The following is an 18325-nucleotide window of genomic DNA, read 5'->3' as shown; positions in this document are numbered from 1 at the left end:
CCGTGTCCCCGCGGCGTGAGTCTGCCCCCAGCCAGCTGCTCGGGGCGGGGGGGCAGACAGACAAACAGAGCCCAATTAAACCCTCCCCTGGCCAGCCCCTGACACTCCCTCCTGCATTTTCCAGTCTGTGGTTACAGCACTCAAAGGGTTCCATTAAGTCATCAAGTTTTACAGGTTCCTTTAAAAAAAAAAAAAAAAAAAAAAAAAAAAGATAAAAGAGGGGTGGGGGGAGAGAGAGTGAGAGAAAAGTTTGGTCATGGCAGGGAATGAGTGATCAAAGCTGAGCCAAAGCTTCCTGTTACACCGGGGCTATATATATATATCGTGTCTTTAATGTTGGGCGATGTAAGCAGGCTGCTCGGAGGCTGGAGCTGACTCTGCCCGATCCCAGCGCACTGAGGTTTCTTCCACCGACCACAATGAACAAGTTCCTGTGCTGCACACTTGTGGTAAGTCCCTTCAGAGAGGTAGATAGGCTTTAAGATGCATTACAGCTTCAGAGATCAGGCTGTAAAGACATACTGCTTTTCTTTTGGGTTGTATTGTTTAGGTTGATTTTTTTTTTCTTTTTTTTGTTATTGATTTGTTGTTGTTTTGGTTTTTTTTTTTCACGTTGTTTGGAGGTTGGGAGCTTTTTTACCATCTCTCCGTTTTCTTGGTAAACCCTTTTCATTTCATCACACCAAGCTCTCCTAGTGAGATTTGGAGTGCAATGGACACGTCCAGCTCCAGGGAGGCAGCAGGGATTTTCATCCCATTCTTAAGGTAGTGGCATGATTTGCTTTTCTTCTGCCTTTTCTTCTTGTCTTCCTCACTCCTTTGCTAAGGCTTCATCATACCGACCTGACACACTGTATCTATGAATTAATTTAGAAACTGTAGCTGGGATGTTTGGTTTTGATTTACAACGACCTGCATCCCTGTTTCTGTAATCTCTGCTGCAGTGCTATGGGTCAGTATCTCAGATACTGGGCTGGCTTTCTTCACCAGGAAAACCACTCTGAACGCCAGGGGGAAAAAAAAAAAAATTAAAAAAAATCCCACAAGCATGTAGAGCTTGCTTTGGCTTATAAAACTGAGCTTCATGTGAAAGCAAGTGATGAATTAGTAGCTGTGTCAGTGGCTATTACAGAAAAAACTGTGTTATTAAATCTGGTGTAAGGCCCTGCTTTAGTATGTTTTTGTTTATTTTATGATTTAACAAGATACTTCCAGATGCAAATTGAGAGATATTATTGGCACAGTGAATCTTTCAAAATGTCATTTAATCCATTTAGCTGTATGGAATTGTATATGATGTCAAATTAATTAAAACCTGTGTACAGACAGATACTGTGTAGCATCTATTTGGAGGTTACTCATGTTTTGGATGAGAAAACATTTGAAGAAAAACATTAAAAATCATATTCAAAGCAGGCTGTTACACATGCCTGCACAGTAACTTGCTCCTGGGTTGTTTTGGTGAGTACAGTGGCATTAATGTAGAACTGAGATCCATTTATTCTGAAAGCTCTTTATAACTGCAATGAGATTTTCCAGGATCCGATGAGTAATACAAGTTTATTACTCTCTGTACAACTATGTGAAAGAGCTTTTTGAGAAACAGACCCAAAGTAATTAATCGTGCGAAGGAAGCAAAAACTGTCAGGCTTATGGTCAGCAACTTGAAATGCAGGACAGATTTTTCATCTATGTATGATGAAAAGCACAGGAAGTTAATCTGGGAATTTCAGCAATAGATTGTTATCAGCTTGACTTTTTATCTGTGGCTGTCCTAAAACAATCACATAAATATTTTGATTTTGATTGAATGCGATGTGCCTGTTCATGTTGTCCCATAATATAATAGTGTTTGATGAAGTTCAGCCTAGTCCTCTGGCAGATGAGTCTTGAGGCTGAAATATGTCAGTGGCAGGAGTACATGCCAAACACCTTCATCACACAACTCTTTTTAAAATTTACAATTATTTAAAAGCAATCTGTTTAAAGCTAATCATGGAGTTTAAGTACTATCGGTGAAGTTTAAGTACTGTCAGATGTGCTAGAGCTCAGAAAAGTAGTTTTAGTACCTGTTCACTTGTAGGAGGCACAACAGCAGTTCGAAGTTGTGTTCATTTGACTCACATACCTTAAACCTGGTTTGGAGACGCCATAGCTAAACAAACTATGGACGTAGCTCTTTGGACACGGTGTGCTTCCAGCCTTGGCCTCTTTGCTAAGGTTTCAGGGAGGGGACCTGCTGTGGTGGTGCGTGCATGTACGTGCTGTTTGCTGGAACACTAAAACTGCTTACAAACAGTCAGGCATTATGAAATTCGACTGAATGGAAAGAAATTCTCCAAAGCTGGATCTTGTTACTTGTCACGTAACTATCTTGACCCTTCAACTTGACCTTTCTCTATTTTGGATCTCTGGGCACATGTGACATGCTTTTTCTGGCCCGCCTGCTGGGTTTGCTGTGTGTAGGCAGCAGTGGCTTTGCAGCCCGCGAGGGTAGGAGTTATCGTTCTGTCTGACTTTCTTTCTGTCTGTCTGCATGAGTGTTGGTTAAAAATAAAACACCAAGGTTACCAGAAGAATTTTTAAAAGATATCATCACTAATTTAAATAACACCCACTGTTCAGATCTCACAGAAACTACATTTTGTTCCTGCTGTATTTAGCTTTTATGCTAGCAGATTTATTACTCTGGTCTTCCTGGAGAAAAACACCTGTTTGCAGATAATGCTGGACATATTGTTTCTCTTGCTAGATAGTCAGTTGTTAGTAATTCTGTGCAGTGCAAAGGCAGACTGTAGTCATGGTGGTAACATCCCAGGCTTGGGTTAGCCCTAAACTTGCCATTGCTCTACTGAATAATGTTCCAAAACATGAGTTACGGGTAAGATGCATCTTTTGGTGAGTAGCTGGTTGGTCCTTTCTGCTTTCTCCCTCCACAAGCTTCAAGGCACATATAACTCGCATGAACAAAGACTTTTAATTTAGCACTTCCTTGATAGAATGTAAAACTGTGCTTCAGCTGAATGTCTTTTCCCTACCACTGAAAATGAAACAATAGCCTAAACCCCTAAATTGCTTTGTGAATTACAAATAATGGTGCCTTACAAACCTCTACAAGATTGGAGTTGTTGACATATTGCTTTACTGACAGAGAAATGGAGTTGCTTGATAGCATCAAATACAGGTGGCTCAGGAAAGTCAGGAGTTATATTCCTTATGAAAAAGAGCAGTCTCCACATTACAAAGCATCTTCCATACAAAAGCAGGTCCCACTGTGTCCAAAGTGAGCAGATTGCATTGAAGCAGTTGGCAGAATGGTGGGACAGTTCCCTAAGCTGAACTCCAGCTGGTGAGAACAACTCCGTTCTAGCTTTCATTGCATGCTGACACAGCTGCCCTCAGCCAGAAGGGGCCTTGTCTGGGCTGTGCTCTGGGGACCTGCAGCAGCTCAGGTGGTAAGCAGTGCTGCGTAGCGGTTGGTCCAAATGGGTTAAATTTGATGATTTCTTGAGGTCCCCCAGCACAGCAAGGTGAGGAGGTTGAGAGCTGAGTATCTCCCAGATGGACAGGAGTCATTTCTCCCTAGATGATAAATATTTCACAGTGGTTATTTGCAACAGTAGGTCATGGATCTGATCCAGTGTGACACTGTCATATACAGGATGTAGAGATACTATTTTGACTTGACAAGCTATTGATTAGGAGGACCTCATAAGTATCATTCAGTGCTGTATTTTGCCACTGGGATTTCCTGCGTCTGTGCATGATTTCAGCGAAGCATTCTGCCTAAGGACTGAGGGTAAGTGAAGGCCTCCTGCCTTAGCTTTGTCCAAATACTTTGTGTAGAAAGCAAAGCAGGAGAGGTGTGAGGTTTTACTTTGAACGCAATGCAAACATTAGGAGTGATCTGACAGCTGCATTGAATGGTTATTTATCACACAGGAAAATATGCTTTGGAATAGTTGTGGAATGCGAAAACAGAAACAGATTTATGTTTCTCAGCAAATAAAACATTTTCCTTTGGTCTACAACCCAAAACCACAAAGCCAAGCTATATAATAATATTTTCATATGCTGAAAAGCCACTTTCTTTTCTCTCACAAAGCAGTGATTTAAGGGGATAACGCTTGAAGGATTTTTGCTTTATGTGCTTTGTCTTCCAGCTGATTTTAATTCAACAAGAGAAAGCAAGTGATTCTTTGCCTTACAGTGAAAGATGAAAGAAAAGGGCGTATACTTTTTCCATGCTCACAATCTGAAATGAAATTCTACAATCACATTATTTCTCTTTCAAAAGCATCTTCTAAGGGCTCCAATAAATGGACTGTACAGGTCTTTTATGTTAGCATCGTGTATGCTGACATAAAGATGGTATGGAAAAATATAGCTTCAGGCCTAATGTGTTGAGTGACACAATCAAAGAATTACTTTTTAACCTTAGATAACTAATTTTGAATAAGCCTTCAGTATTCACTTGTGTGACACTGACTTACCCTAGACTTGTGTTTCAGTATTTACAGTTCATCCCAATTCCTTACATAGAGTCAGATATCCTGAGAGGTACCCTGGATTTGGCTCAGGGACATGGATGAGGACTGAAATTTTCAGGCCTTTCAGAACTGGGCCATGACACTAGAACTGAATTTCACCTAAGATGTTGATAGATGTAGCTAATGATACTAGATTTTGGTTTGGTTTGGTTTGGTTTGTTTTTTTTTAACAATTATAGTGTTACTGATAACATTTCATATTCATAGGGAAAAAAAAGCCCCAACCTTTGGGATTGTTTTTTTAAACTGAGCCAGGCATTTCACTAGCCCAAGGAAAACCATTTGCAATTGAGTGCACTCTGAATTAACTAACAGTTAATTCTTTCAGATGAGCAAGATATTGAGTATGATAGCATTCCATCATTGTTGGGATATAAAGGATTTGCCTGGAATTTAAAATTGAAAGAAACTGCCTAGATTTTTTTCAGTTTGTTTCCCAGCTCCTCCAAGAAACCAAATGGCGCATTTGCTTTCAGAAATGCATTGAGAGCTATGTTTAAACTACTTGGGTTTCTTGCACCTGCTTCTCAGTAAAAGGCTGTTCCCAAACTTCCTCTGACAAGAGACTCTTCCTTTCATTTGCCAGCATTATCCTGTAACAGAGGAAGTTCTCCATCTGTGTGTTCACTGTCTATCTGTACTGAATCTATACGTACTGTTTTGACTTGCCAAGCTATTGAGCAAGTCAAGATCCTCTTCAAGATGAAACTCTCCATTTGTTTTTAAACTTTTTCTGTACCTCTCCCAGACTGAAATAACCTTCCTAGACAAGAATGAACAGACTTTTATGGAAACTTCTGAATGACAAATCCATGACTTTGGCCAAGTGCAGCACTGACAGACTCCAGCTTTGGTTTCTTAAGAGTAGAAGCATGAGCATGCTCATTGCCCCTACTTCTGATTCCAGTAAACTGAAACCAGTCTTCTAGTTTCTTCCTCCTTCCAAACTGGAACATGCTGCCTACTCCAGCAAGAGCAAAACAGGCCAGTCCCAGCGCCGGTATCATTATAGGAGAAATACTGCTTTCTGTGAAGCTTTTGGGAAGACAAACGTTCAGAACTAGTAAGTTCTGCTCATGGTGTTTCCATGTGCTCAAGAAGTGCTACTTCTTGCAGCAGAGATTCCGGTGTTTAGTAGATAGCCTGCCCTTAAGTAAGGGCATCCAGGCCAATCAGAGGCTTTATGTGCCTGAGAATCAGCTATCAAGTTGGTTATGGCATAGTTTAGGAAATGTCAGGAATGATGTAAAATTCATTTAATTACCATTTTCATTTGATTTGGGAACATGCTTTTGAAGGCTCTCTCCTGATCATCTTTATTTACTGTATTTTAGTTTGCACATCAGAGCAGACTCAGAGTGCACAAAGTGGATTTACAAAAGTAAAATGAATTGATGAAAGTAAATCCAAAGACAGACTCCAGAGACGCACCAGATGCACTGTAACGACTAATGCAAGCTCGGTCCATGAGAGCAGACTGAAGTTAGTCCAAAATACCCCCTCTGAGTCATGCATAATGTGCATGTCAGGTGCTCAGCACCATCTGTTTTGTTCTACAAATCTGCTGTAACAGGTGATCCAACTTGCTAATGTAAGCACAAATTCAGGATGACTTAGGCCATAAGAAAGGACAATTTAGAGATGTTCTTCTCCAGTTTATTCTGTGAGCTGGGCGACAAAAAGAGCCTTTTCATTCTGCTTGTGCCAAATTGCTGCAGTAACACTAGTAAAAACTACACTTAATTACTTTCTACCGTTATTGTGCATTTTTGCAAAACTTCTGAAGAATAGATTGCTTTTACTTTGGCACTTGATGTAGGTTCAAGGATAACTTCTGATTTTCAGGTTGCATATCAATATTCAAAATTAGTAGGTGTGCTAGGTGTTTTCGGTCGGCACAAAAGATGATCTGTTCTCTTAAGTATTATTAAGGGACCTACAGTAGTCTTAAGGAGAAGTGTCGTATTGGGTATTGGAGACTAGAAATGTACTTAACAACATACTAATGGCTGCACTGGGTCTAAGGAAATAAATAATCTAGAAAAAATGGGCTAAAAAGCCCCATAATCTGACTATGGCAGCGGCTGGTAACTGATGCGTAGAGGAGATGGAAGAAAAAGGCAGAAAAATAATGATGTTTTTTCAAAAGAGTCCTTCAGACTCAAGCAATTTGTGGTTAGGGATTTCCTGATCAAAAGGCAATGTTTATGTTTAATAGCCCTTTATTATTTTCCTCCATTACTATGTCAAGTAACATTTTGTACTCAACTGTTCACAATGTCCTGTGGCAATGAGTTGCACAGCTAATAAGATCGTAGTAGTCGAACAGCAATAGTAATGGTGATCTAGCTCTATGTTGAAAATTATACATAAAATGTTCCAATAAAATATGGAGATACTGACTGCATTTATAGCTTTAGTTTGACTGAAGAATCTTGTTCTAATAGTTTCTAAATAAAAGAGTTGGATCCTGCATACCTATGGCTCAGCCACTGATCTGGGGACTACTGCAGCTACATAATGTGTATTTCTGAGAAAGAAGGGAAGACAAGTGTCATGTGCTTTCCTTTTAAAAAATCAAGAAAAAATAAAATGCAAAAAATAATCATCCTCTTAGTGTTCCTGATTTATTCATCCTTATTGGTCATGCTCATTTAGATTAATAGTATTCTGGTTGCCTTTAATAGTTGATAGCTATTGGTACTTCCAGAGACAAAACTTCACATGGTCTTACACACTTACTGTTCAAGTATCTTTTTGCTCAATTTTAAAAATCAGTTCTTCTCAATGTTATTCTTTTCAGTTTTTGTTGACTTTCTTTACATAGCTGTAGGTTGTTCAGGAAGCAAGTACCTTCATTTTTCTCTACAAAACTCCATGTTCTCATATCCTAGTTGTTGAATTTGAATTATTTTTAATCCTGAATCATCCCCTAAAGCAAAACTTCTCATTTGCCTCATATACGATTTCCAGTGTAAATGGTTGAGTAAGGAGAATAAAGAAAATCTTTTCTTTCTCCTGCATGCTGCAGAGGGGAGTTGAGCCGTCATTAATGGTCCACCTAACCATTCAGCACCTGAAAATGTGTCACTGAGGGCAGAGGCATGACCCAGAGGAGCAGACTGTGCAGCAGTGACAGCCTGGAATTTATTGCAAGCCATGCGTTGCAGAGCAGCAAAACTGACTTTTCTGCATGAGGACATGCTGCCCACCTGTCTGGCTGCTGTCCCTAATAATGTTCACAGTGTCAGATTTTCATCTGCATTGGGCATTGTCTTGGGTTTCTACTGACATCTGCATGAAATGTGGGTTGGTGCTTGTCTTTGTAGTGTCTGTGCTGCACACTGCAGTCCGTTAGGTTCTCTGAAGGGGATGTGTGTGTCCCTGTAAGTCTTGGTCTATGGAATGATCTGTTATCTGTTACTGAATAAAAAATGTAGAAGACCTGACTGTTCACATCAGCAATTAATGGGATTACCAGGAATTCCTTATTATTGGAGTAATAGCTGTAGGTTTACCAAGGGTGGGTGCATTTTTCATCAATGCAAAGCCACTCACTATTCAAAAATGTGCTGCACCCTCTTGTGGAATAGATCACATGGAACAGATCCAGTCATTTAAGAAAAAATGGAGTGATACCTCAAACTTCAATGACTAATAAGGAATTTCTAACAGTAGAAGAGATTGTGCATTGAGATCACAAGAGAAAGTGGGACCTCCATCTTTAGAAGTCATAGATCAGAAAAGTTACAGGGTTTAGTCAAGGGTAACTGGAAGAGGCTGTGGGGAATATCCATAATATCTGCATTTCATTCTTCAGCCTGTGTAAGTATAGCTGTATAAAAAGTGGATTCATAGACAGGCAACAGGAGAATGCACTTAAGAACATTTTATTAAGCAGTAAGAGTTCCTAATTTAGACACCTAATATTTCTTAGTGCAAACGCTGTGACTTGTGTTAATGCAAATGAGCTATTAAATTGTCCTTCCCAACCTTAATAAGACTATCACTTAAGAATTGCTATGCTGTGGCAGAAGCGAGGCCCTTAGATGGAGTCTCTTTAGGAAATAGAGAGTTCACATGAATAAAAGGAGTTAATTCCACTTACACTTTGGGGATGTCTGCATTGGAAAAGAGAAAAATCTTCTTGAAAACAGTCTTGAAATTGAATTGGCAACTCTGTATTAGCTGAGTGGGATTAAAATAGCAACAAAGACAAGTCATTTGGATCTATAATTTGAAAGGATGCATAGAAAAAAAAAAACTTAATTCTATGCCCGTTGACTCTGTCTTTATGGAGTACAAGTTTTAGAAGGGAATGGGCACATTGGTGAGGCAGGAGTGGAGCAGAGCTGGGTTCTCGGCCAGCAGACCCTGTGGGGCTTGAGGCAGTACGAAGGGAGTGAACGTGAGTTTTCTGATAGGCTGGTGGAACCACAGAACCAAATTTTCAGTTACAAGTCTAAAATAAGGTGATATGGAGATTGCGTGTGTAGAAAGGCAGAGACATCTCAGCTAGGTTGGTCTCTAGTGGCAGCAGCAAAGCAGCTGCTGCAGGAGGCAGAGGGAGAGCAGTGCTGCTGGCGCCTGCCAGTACTGAACCACGTCCTCAGACACCTGTGACCCACCCCTTCGGGTGGGGACTGAAAGCACCAGCCTGGCCTCTTCCAGCTCACGCAATTAAGTCCTCAATTTACGCTTCATAAATGACAACATTCTTTACCTCTTTCTGAAGCTGCATGTCCATACCTGATGCAGTTGCCACCTTTTATCCCCAGGGCTGCTACCTTTCAGTGCAAGACTAAACAGAAGGCATTAAAAAGTAACCTAAATTGTTCTAACCGTTCATTGCTGGTAAAAAGAAATATTGTAAAGAATCGCCTCCAGAGGTACCTGTGGTAATAATGGTGCAGCATGTTGGTTGGACCTGTGTGCCCAGATACCATTCCTTCTGCATCCAAAGTACTCGATACTTAAGGTCATGGGAGTGCATAATCCCCACCTTGCTGTGCCTCGAGCCTGCTGCCAGTGAAACTAGTAGTCCGGGTTCTCTGGTGACGGGCAGTAAAAGGTCACTGCCCAGTGATATTACAAGGGTGTAAATGGGTGAAGAATAGGATCTACATCTCTGGAAGAACAAGGAAGTACTTATGGTGGGAGGATTTGCTGGATAAGATCCTAAAATTTTCCCATTCTAAGATAGACACCAGAGAGTCCAAATGTTGGGTAATGCTTTATAAATTTCTAATGTAAGCTTTTTTTGTGAAGATAGCGACATAATTAGAGTCATAAACTCATGAAAACGTAGGTTTCTGTGTGACCAAAGTGCTCCCCAGAACTAAAGCAAGCAATGCTTTATTTTCCTGTTGCCAGCTCTTGGACATTTCTGTTCAATGGACCGTCCAGGATGACTCTCCCCCCAAGTACTCTCATTATGACCCAGGGACATCTCGTCGGCTGCTGTGTGACCAGTGCCCTCCCGGGAGCTACGTGAAGCAGCACTGCACAGCCAGCAGCCCGACGCAGTGCGCCCCGTGCCCGGCCCAGTACTACGCCGAGGAGTGGAACAGCCACGACGAGTGCCAGTACTGCAGCACCGTCTGCAAAGAGCTGCAGCACGTCAAGCAGGAGTGCAGCAGCACGCAGAACCGCATCTGCGAGTGCCCCGAGGGCAGGTACCTGGAGCTGGAGTTCTGTGTGAAGCACACGGAGTGTCCTCCTGGCTTCGGCGTCGCGGAGCCAGGTACGTGCCGCCCTCCGTACGCGCAGGCCGCGCTGCAGCTCTGCCGCCTCGGCCACTCGTGGCAGTTACGAGACGGGGGAAGAGGCTTCTCCAGATGAAATTACAGGACAGTACATTGTAGAGCCGATTGAACCTGTCCGTAGCCTGCATCATTTGGACTGTAGCCAAAGGAACATGTCTCAATGGAATGCCCTGCTCCTACTGTAATATATATCTTAATGGCAGTAGCAAATGTAGCAAATTGCACTCTAATGAGAAACATGATGGATTGCCTCTTTTAAAGGAACATTATCTGGAATGTAGTATTTCTCTGTGTGATAAATAATAATGTTTTTCATTTTGAAATCTGCTGTTTCAAGAAACTGCATCTTGACAAACACCAGGAGCACTATGTGTTTGACACCAAGTATATAATTATAACGATATTAATATAGCTCTAGCATCACAGCAATATGTGGTAATAATTAATTACCAGCATGCTAAGTAGAACTCTTAGGGAAACTGTTGCTATTATCCAACAAACAACCGTTTCTTTGTGGAGCAGGCTGGCAGTGTGCTGCGTCTCTGGTGGGGATAGAGAGCGAAGCAGTGCTTTTCAGTAGAGTGGGTCCTTCATTTAAGACAACATACACTGTTAAACCAATAATAAGTTCTTCTCTCAAAACAAAATACATCATTTATCATTTGGCAAATGTCGTGGCCCAGTTTAGCTCCAGTATTTAATACAGCCTGAAAGAATTGTAAACTGCCTTTCTACTGAAGACTGATAACTGCCTGGAGAAGAGCAGTGAGGAAGCGGGTACAGAAAATCGAAGTGCCTCAAGCATGAACCCGTAGGCAATCAACCTCCAGACTATAGAACTACTTCCCTAGGAATTGCATGTGTACAGTGAGAAACACTAGGGCTGGCCTGTACGTTTTAGAGCTCTGCTGAATGACAGGTTGGGAGTCTTGTCTTGGGTTAGGAACATCTCACTGGAGAACAACTTTTATGTAAGGAGTAATGTCACTGCTGTAGCTGCTCACTAGTCCTTGAGTAACTGTTTAACTAAGCATTACCCTGATGCCCTTGCCCGTGTTAAGCATTTCCACTGGCAGCTACTGCATTTCCATATTATAAACCTTCATTAACCTAAATCATTATACCCAAGGGCTTGGGTTAACGAGTTTCCACCATACCTCAGCAGCAAGTCAAAAGGGGCCAGAAACAAAGTTCTCAGAAAGACCATTTGGGAGACAAGCAAAGAAGCATAAATTGTCTGAGCAACCAGCCTGCTGCATCCCTGCAAGCACAGTGAAACTGTGGCAGACAAATTTGAATCTCTCAGTTCAAAATGAAACAAACTTTGGAAGAAGATAAATTCTTGAATCATGTAATTTATTGGAAAGTTGGTTTCCAAAAGACCATCAGAATGAACCAGCTAAACCCGAGCAGACCTCAAACATGGAATGAAAACACTGTAAAAATAATTGCTTCCCCCTGTGTCAATAGTTTTTGAGGTGAGGCATCGACTAAGAATTTAATAAGAGTGGACCACACAGTGTTCCTGCTTTCTGCCATATGATAGCCTTGAACTTTGTAATGATCTAGATTCAGGTGAAATAAAACCGAAGTGTAGAAAAATATGCTTCCACTACCACACAGTGAGATGATGTGGTCCAGTGTCTCATTCAAAGCTTAAAGCATTAGAAATCCGTTTCCTTGCTGCCAGTCACTCACAGCTACATTGGGCAGACCACTTTACCTTGGTAGTCCCCTTCCACAAGTGCAAATTAAGGTTTTGTGCCTGTCTGCCATGGTCGGCCCTGTATGTGGCAGAGCTCTGAGGAGCAGTGCTACGAGGCAGCACGGTTTCCCTGGCAGCAGCCGTTTCCCCAGGGAAAATGGGGATTCCAGGCGAGTTGGAGGGAGCAGCGGAGGGGCGGCCAGGCTGCGGCAGTCTGTGCCCTGAACAAGAGCAGCCAGATAAGCAGCGAAGAGGAAGCTGGCAGAGCTGGGAGGTGACGTTCTGCTCAGCCCTGAGACACCGATGGATTACCCTGTTTGCTTCCCTCTGGAGCCACAGGGGTTGTACGGGGGCTCCGCGCAGAACAACGCACCCTTAGCGGGACTCTCCCTTCCCCCCCTTCCTCGCTGCCAGAACACACCAGCAGCGGGTTTGTAGCAGGGAAAGTTGCTAAAGATTCAGCGGTCCCAGAAGAGCCAATTGCTGCCCGCCCGGGTGTGGGTGTTGCTGGAGTTTGGGCCAGCCCGGAGCTGTGGGCAGCACAGGCTGTGCAAGCAAATGCAAGGGCAGGGGCTGTTGCTGCAGGTTGGGCACTGGCTGCAGAAAGCAGAGGATTTGGGGAGTTTGGCAATATATAGGGTCTCTGACTTTTCATGTGCACAACAACTAAAATCTTCTCCTTTATTTTCACTTACTGTCTGATGAAGGTCAGGTGTATGCAAGTGTTATTCTTTATTTCACAGCTGGTTGAAAACTTGACATTCATACTTCTTCGTTAAGGAAATGCCCCAAATAAATAAAACTTACTTAAAAGCTAGCATTAAAATAATAATCCATGTAAATACTTCCAAAATACACTAGATGGAGGCATTTTCTTATTCAAATATAGTTTCCAATTGTTTCAAAAAAAATTTTAAGCATGTGCTTAAGTTTGTGTTCAATAATGCAATATTAGATTTTAGACTTCAGGCACTTGCTTAAATGCTGGCTGAACAGATACATGAAGAGTGAATATACAGCAAGTATTGGTGCTGTTATTTTCCTGCTACTGGTGGTTACACTGTTTGCATTTTTTCAGATTTCAGCATTAATTTTTCTTCCTCTTTGCCAGTGTGACAGAACCACATATTATCTTTCTGGTGTTGTATTATATATTTGATTATGAAGTAAATTATGCCTTATAAAACACCAAGCAAAACATATGTGTGTGTATTAAATATTTTTGCTATATTGGAAGATCTACTTTATTTGCCTTTAATACTTTTTATTCAAATCCAGAAAAACCATCCAAAGTGTTGCTGAAATTCTATTTTCCTGTATAATTTAATATTTGAACAGGGAAAGTATTTCTCAGAGGGTCTTTAGCTGATATTTAGTTGGGTTATATTTTTAGCTATAACTAAAATAAACCTTTTGAATAAGGTTCTGGGCAGGTCTTACACAGTACAATTTAGAGCAGTTTCTTCTGCCATTTAAGTGTTTTACAGAATATTTGTACAGTTGAAGGATGTAGGTCAGACATCATGTAATGTCTGAATAGACTCAAATAATTAATAATTTAAAGATATTACTTTACTAAATTACTGATTTAATCAGTAATTACTGATTTTAAAGTTGGTTACAAGTGTATGTGAGTACTGTTTTCTTACTGAAGCAGGAACATCGTTCCCTTAATCTTTCTTGGTTTTAAAAATTAAAGGGTTTTTTTTTTTGGTTCCTTCATAGATCAGGAATGTGACAAGCAGAAGCATGACAATTTGGAGAGAAATATTTTCTTTTCTTATTGTATTCTTGTAGGTTGTTTGTTTTTGTTTTGTTTGTTTTGTTTTTCCCACAGTTGAGGTTATATGTAATTGGATGCATTATTTTCCTGTTTACACAGGTACCCCTGAGAGCGACACTGTATGTAAGAGATGTCCAGAAGGATTTTTCTCAAATGAAACATCATCCAAAGCAGCCTGTCTAAAGCACACAAACTGTAGTGCACTGGGTTTGAAAATAGCATTGCAAGGAAATGCAGTTCGTGACAACGTCTGCCAGGAAAATACAGACACAGGTTCTCCTCAGAAATGTGGAATAGGTGTGTATCATATTAAGGAAGAGTGCTCTGAAAACATGCCTTTAATTACCATTAAAATTAATGTATCAGCATTTGTGATAAAATTATCTAGATTGTAAGCCATTTGCCCGCTATGGTGGTGGCCATAGTAGAGTTTTAATTATTGTGGGTCAGACCAAATGGGACTCAAGCACAGAGAGCCATAGCAGTATGAAGACCACTTCTTTAGTTTGTTTTTTAAATATTTTTTTCTTATCATCCTTTCTGCTAGCTGTTTTTCTGAGACAGGCAGGGTAACAGATCACAACAACTGACATTCTTTTTCTCATTTCAGATGTAACCCTGTGCGAGGAGGCGATGTTCAGGTTTGCTGTTCCTACTCAGCTCACACCCAACTGGCTGAACATACTTGCAGACAGTTTGCCTGGGACAAAGATTAGCACAGAAAATATTGAAAGGATTAAACAAAGGCACGGTTCTCAGGAGCAGACCTTCCAGCTTTTGAAATTATGGAAGCAGCAAAACAAAGAACAGGATATGGTCAAGAAGATCATCCAAGGTACCTTATTTTGATAGTGTGCATATTAAGAGCAACTTTCTAAAGGGCATTTTAAAAAGTGCTTGGGATCAAATACCTCCTGGTGATTTGTTACACTCTGAGGAGGACCTGCAGGGCTTAAGTGAGATTTATTGATGCAGTAGCACAGTGAAGTCAAGGGGAAGCAAGAAGTGAATTCAGCTTCTTCTGATAAGTGGAGGACTGAGTTCTTCCCAGACCTGTAGCCCCTTTGGGAGTGTGTGTGGTGTCATAGCCAAGATCCCCTTTTGGGATTACAGATGTATGAGGAATTTTGATGAAGTGGGGAAAATGTTTCCCACTGTTGTATGTGAGCAGTGGCTGTTGAGGTTAGAGGGAGCTGGATGCCTGCAGCTGAGAGTGCAATTTGTTTTCTATGAAGTGGAGACTGACAGCTCAGATCAGGGCATCTATTCACGGAATGGGGACATATGGGAATGAGGAGTACACAGACAGGCTTTCCCTTCTTTCCCCTTCCAGTACTTATTTGTCATGCCAATTCACTCTTTTGTTTGTGCTGAATCTGCCAAGACAGGTGTCAAAGGTGAAATAGTGCTGCAATGTTAACACCAAGATTTTTGAGAGTCAGGCCAACTCTTTTCCTGTAAGCCACCATCAACAACTGCCACATTCAAACAACCTTTTGTCCAGTCAAAACAGATCTGAAAAATACTGCAGAAATGCCTTCCCCCCCCCGCCTCCTTTTTAGTATGTATACTTATGTCAGACTGAAGTGTCTAGAATATTTCAAAAAACAAAATGACTGTTTTAGCAAAGTTTGCCTAGACAGTTCCAGAGCAGAAGAGCACAATTTTCACTCACTGGAACCAAATGTTAGGAGTCCTATCACATACACAAAACCTTGTACAAGATAGATGAAACAAGCATATAGCAATAAATACTTGCTGTGAAGTTTGTTTGTAATTTGGGGCTGTTTGTATTTGCAAAGTAATTAAATTTTTAAGTGCTTTTCATAATTGGAATGTTAAAAAAAAAAAATAAGCATTGCTGAAAGAATTATTTAAAATAACTTAAGAAGAAAATTGAAGGAATATTCACCTTGAAAATTTGGATTTTTTTTGCAGACCATGGTGAAATTGTAACACATGGTATTTGCCTCTCTCTTTGCTTTCTGTAGATATTGATCTTTGTGAAAAGAGTGTCTTAAAGCACATTGGCCACCCGAACCTTACCTTTGAACACCTCAACACACTGATGGCAAGCTTACCAGGCAAGAAGGTGGACAAAGAAGATATTGAGCGCACAATGAAACTGTGTCAGCCTACAGAGCGAGTTCTGAAGCTTCTCAGTCTGTGGAGAATAAAGAATGGCGACCAAGACACCATTAAAGGTTTAATGTATGGACTGAAGCACTTGAAAACATACCACTTCCCAAAACGAACCATCCAAAGTCTGAAGAAGGTGGTTAAATTTCTTCACAGATTTACAATGTATAGGTTATACCAGAAACTCTTTTTAGAAATGATAGGCAACCATGTTAAATCACTGAAAGTGAGATGTGTCTAATTCAAGATATTTTTCATTCTCCACTGACTATTTTTTTTTCTGTAATTACTGCCAGCAGTAATTAAACTGGAACGTCGTTTCCCTCCATTATGTCCTACTATTTATAGAAATGCCTGACTGGAATAGTTCAAAGTCTTTTGCAGTGGTTTTGGAGTTGTTGTTTGTGGGTGGGGTTTTTTTGTTTGTTTTGTTTTGTTTTGTTTTTTAAATAAAATCACTTCTGTAAAAGCTATTACCCTGTTGATAACACTAAGAGCCTGATTCTGCATTTTTTGCACATTCAGAGTTGAAAAGCCCCACTACAGTCACTAGATGAGAAAAGAAGGCTGGACCAGGCTCTACTACAGTATTTGCTATTTATGTTCTTTGAGGAATAAACATTTTTGTTGTACATATTTATTAAGTTAAATGGAAATTGTATAAGACTGAATTTTAGGAAGAGAAATGAAATGCACACTGTATATTTTCTAGTTAAAAATGATCCCATATATTTTTCTGGCAAGATTTTGTAGCATGCTCTAAGAGTTATTAATTTCTTTAAATTTTGTATTTAAAAAAGTATTATTGCCTAGTTTTATTTGTATAAGTTGTGGTATCTTTTGGTAGGGATGTTTTAATTTATCCAATGATTTTAATTCAAATATGGTGAAAATATAATGTCAGTGACCTGAATATTTAAATATTCTGTGAGGAAGTGAATGTACCATATTTAAGAAGCTGGATTTTTATATAGAATTTCATAATCTTATTTTATAAAGCAAATAAATTTTTCAGTTTACTTTTTGACTGGTGTTTTACTCTTGACTCTGAAGTAGGAACTAATAACCAAGGCAGACGATGTGGATTTTGTGCCTTATCTTGGACTTGGCTCTCTGCTACTCCCTGTCTGGTCTGGTAGTTAATATGTGAGCCAAGTAAATATTGACCAGCACTCGATTTTCATGGACACTGTAGAGGTGTAAACGAAGGTAAAAAGTATTAAAGGTTCTAGTTCAGAGGGCCCAGGTGGTTACAACTCCACAGACACATTTGGCCCAGCATCACTCTTGGCCCCGTGTCATTCTTGGAGAGCTCACAACCTTTGCCCTAACCACAGCTTGTAATTTCATGGAGGAAAGATGATGCATGGCCCTGACGGGCTTGGGAAGCCTCACATATTGCCACTATGTTTAAAGGAAGGGAGCAGAGAGAGGTCACATTAAAAAGAAAAACATTACCATTGCCCTCAGCTACAGAATGAAGCGCCTGTAAAGAGACGAGATCCCCAAGAAAGGGATCAGGGAGCTTATGAGTGCTGTTACCAAAAGCTCATGTAAACTAAAGGACCAGTGATCGTTCACAGTGCAAGCCCAAGGCTTTGGGGGGCTGCTTCTTGGTTCTTTCTTTGAATTGCACTAACAGGGCTTGAGTACCCAACATATTCTTTTCCCTTGTGTAAAGGAAGGAAAAGCCACTGGCACTTAGCTGTAGGTGACCAATAGTCCTCTATTACAGATGAGAAGATAATAAGCAGAGAATGAGAAAGAGATTGCTGGTAGATATGCTAGGTGCTCATCAGAAGTGCTCCCCTTACACAGAGTGCAAATGGGACATACTGCTTTCAAGTACTTGGGCTTCATTTTTCACTGAATTCCCACGCCACTTTTTGTGCCAAAAGGAATAAACTCCCCTTTATATTCCACATGCTGTATATCAGAGTCTCATTTATCAGTGTAGCTCAGAAATGGCGCTGAACACGACACAAAAAAAAAATTCCTAGCTTTGCACTGATTCATTTGAAATAGCTGGCATACTTTTACAACAGAAATAGTTTTTACATATAACTAAAAGGTAACAACAGTCTCAGATTTGCAAAATAGAGACCAGATGTTTCCATGACTCTGCCAGTTGTGGAGGTGTGGGGTGTTGAAGGTATTAAAGTGAGAATAATCATCTCAGTGACAGCAATATAAACCTCTCTATTGTTATCTCTGCTTAATACAACAATTTAGCAACTGGTAGTATAGTTACAGTATCAAGCAGTAATATGGTTAAAAATATATAGTGGAATCACTTCAACAGAGCTATTGGCTAGAGAAAAGCACGGTTCTTCCTAGTACATGGTACTGGTTTTTATTTGTACATTTATACTTCCATGTTCCA

General features: G+C 40.5%; 1 protein-coding gene across 1 annotated transcript; it reads left to right on the top strand.

The window, feature by feature from the left end:
* The first annotated feature begins 360 nt into the window (after positions 1 to 360).
* On the top strand, positions 361 to 16963 carry TNFRSF11B (tumor necrosis factor receptor superfamily, member 11b). The gene is made up of 5 exons (XM_008950006.1): positions 361 to 449; positions 9924 to 10293; positions 13903 to 14100; positions 14414 to 14638; positions 15795 to 16963. Exons 1-5 carry the CDS (start codon positions 420 to 422, stop codon positions 16181 to 16183), a joined length of 1212 nt encoding a protein of 403 aa, XP_008948254.1. The 5' UTR covers positions 361 to 419; the 3' UTR covers positions 16184 to 16963.
* Positions 16964 to 18325: the final 1362 nt, after the last annotated feature.

Source organism: Merops nubicus, unplaced genomic scaffold (genome assembly GCF_000691845.1).
Source record: "Merops nubicus isolate BGI_N331 unplaced genomic scaffold, ASM69184v1 scaffold33460, whole genome shotgun sequence".
Taxonomy (NCBI): domain Eukaryota; kingdom Metazoa; phylum Chordata; class Aves; order Coraciiformes; family Meropidae; genus Merops; species Merops nubicus.
Note: the sequence above shows the minus strand (reverse complement) of the source record. Positions and strands in the feature narration are given on the sequence as shown.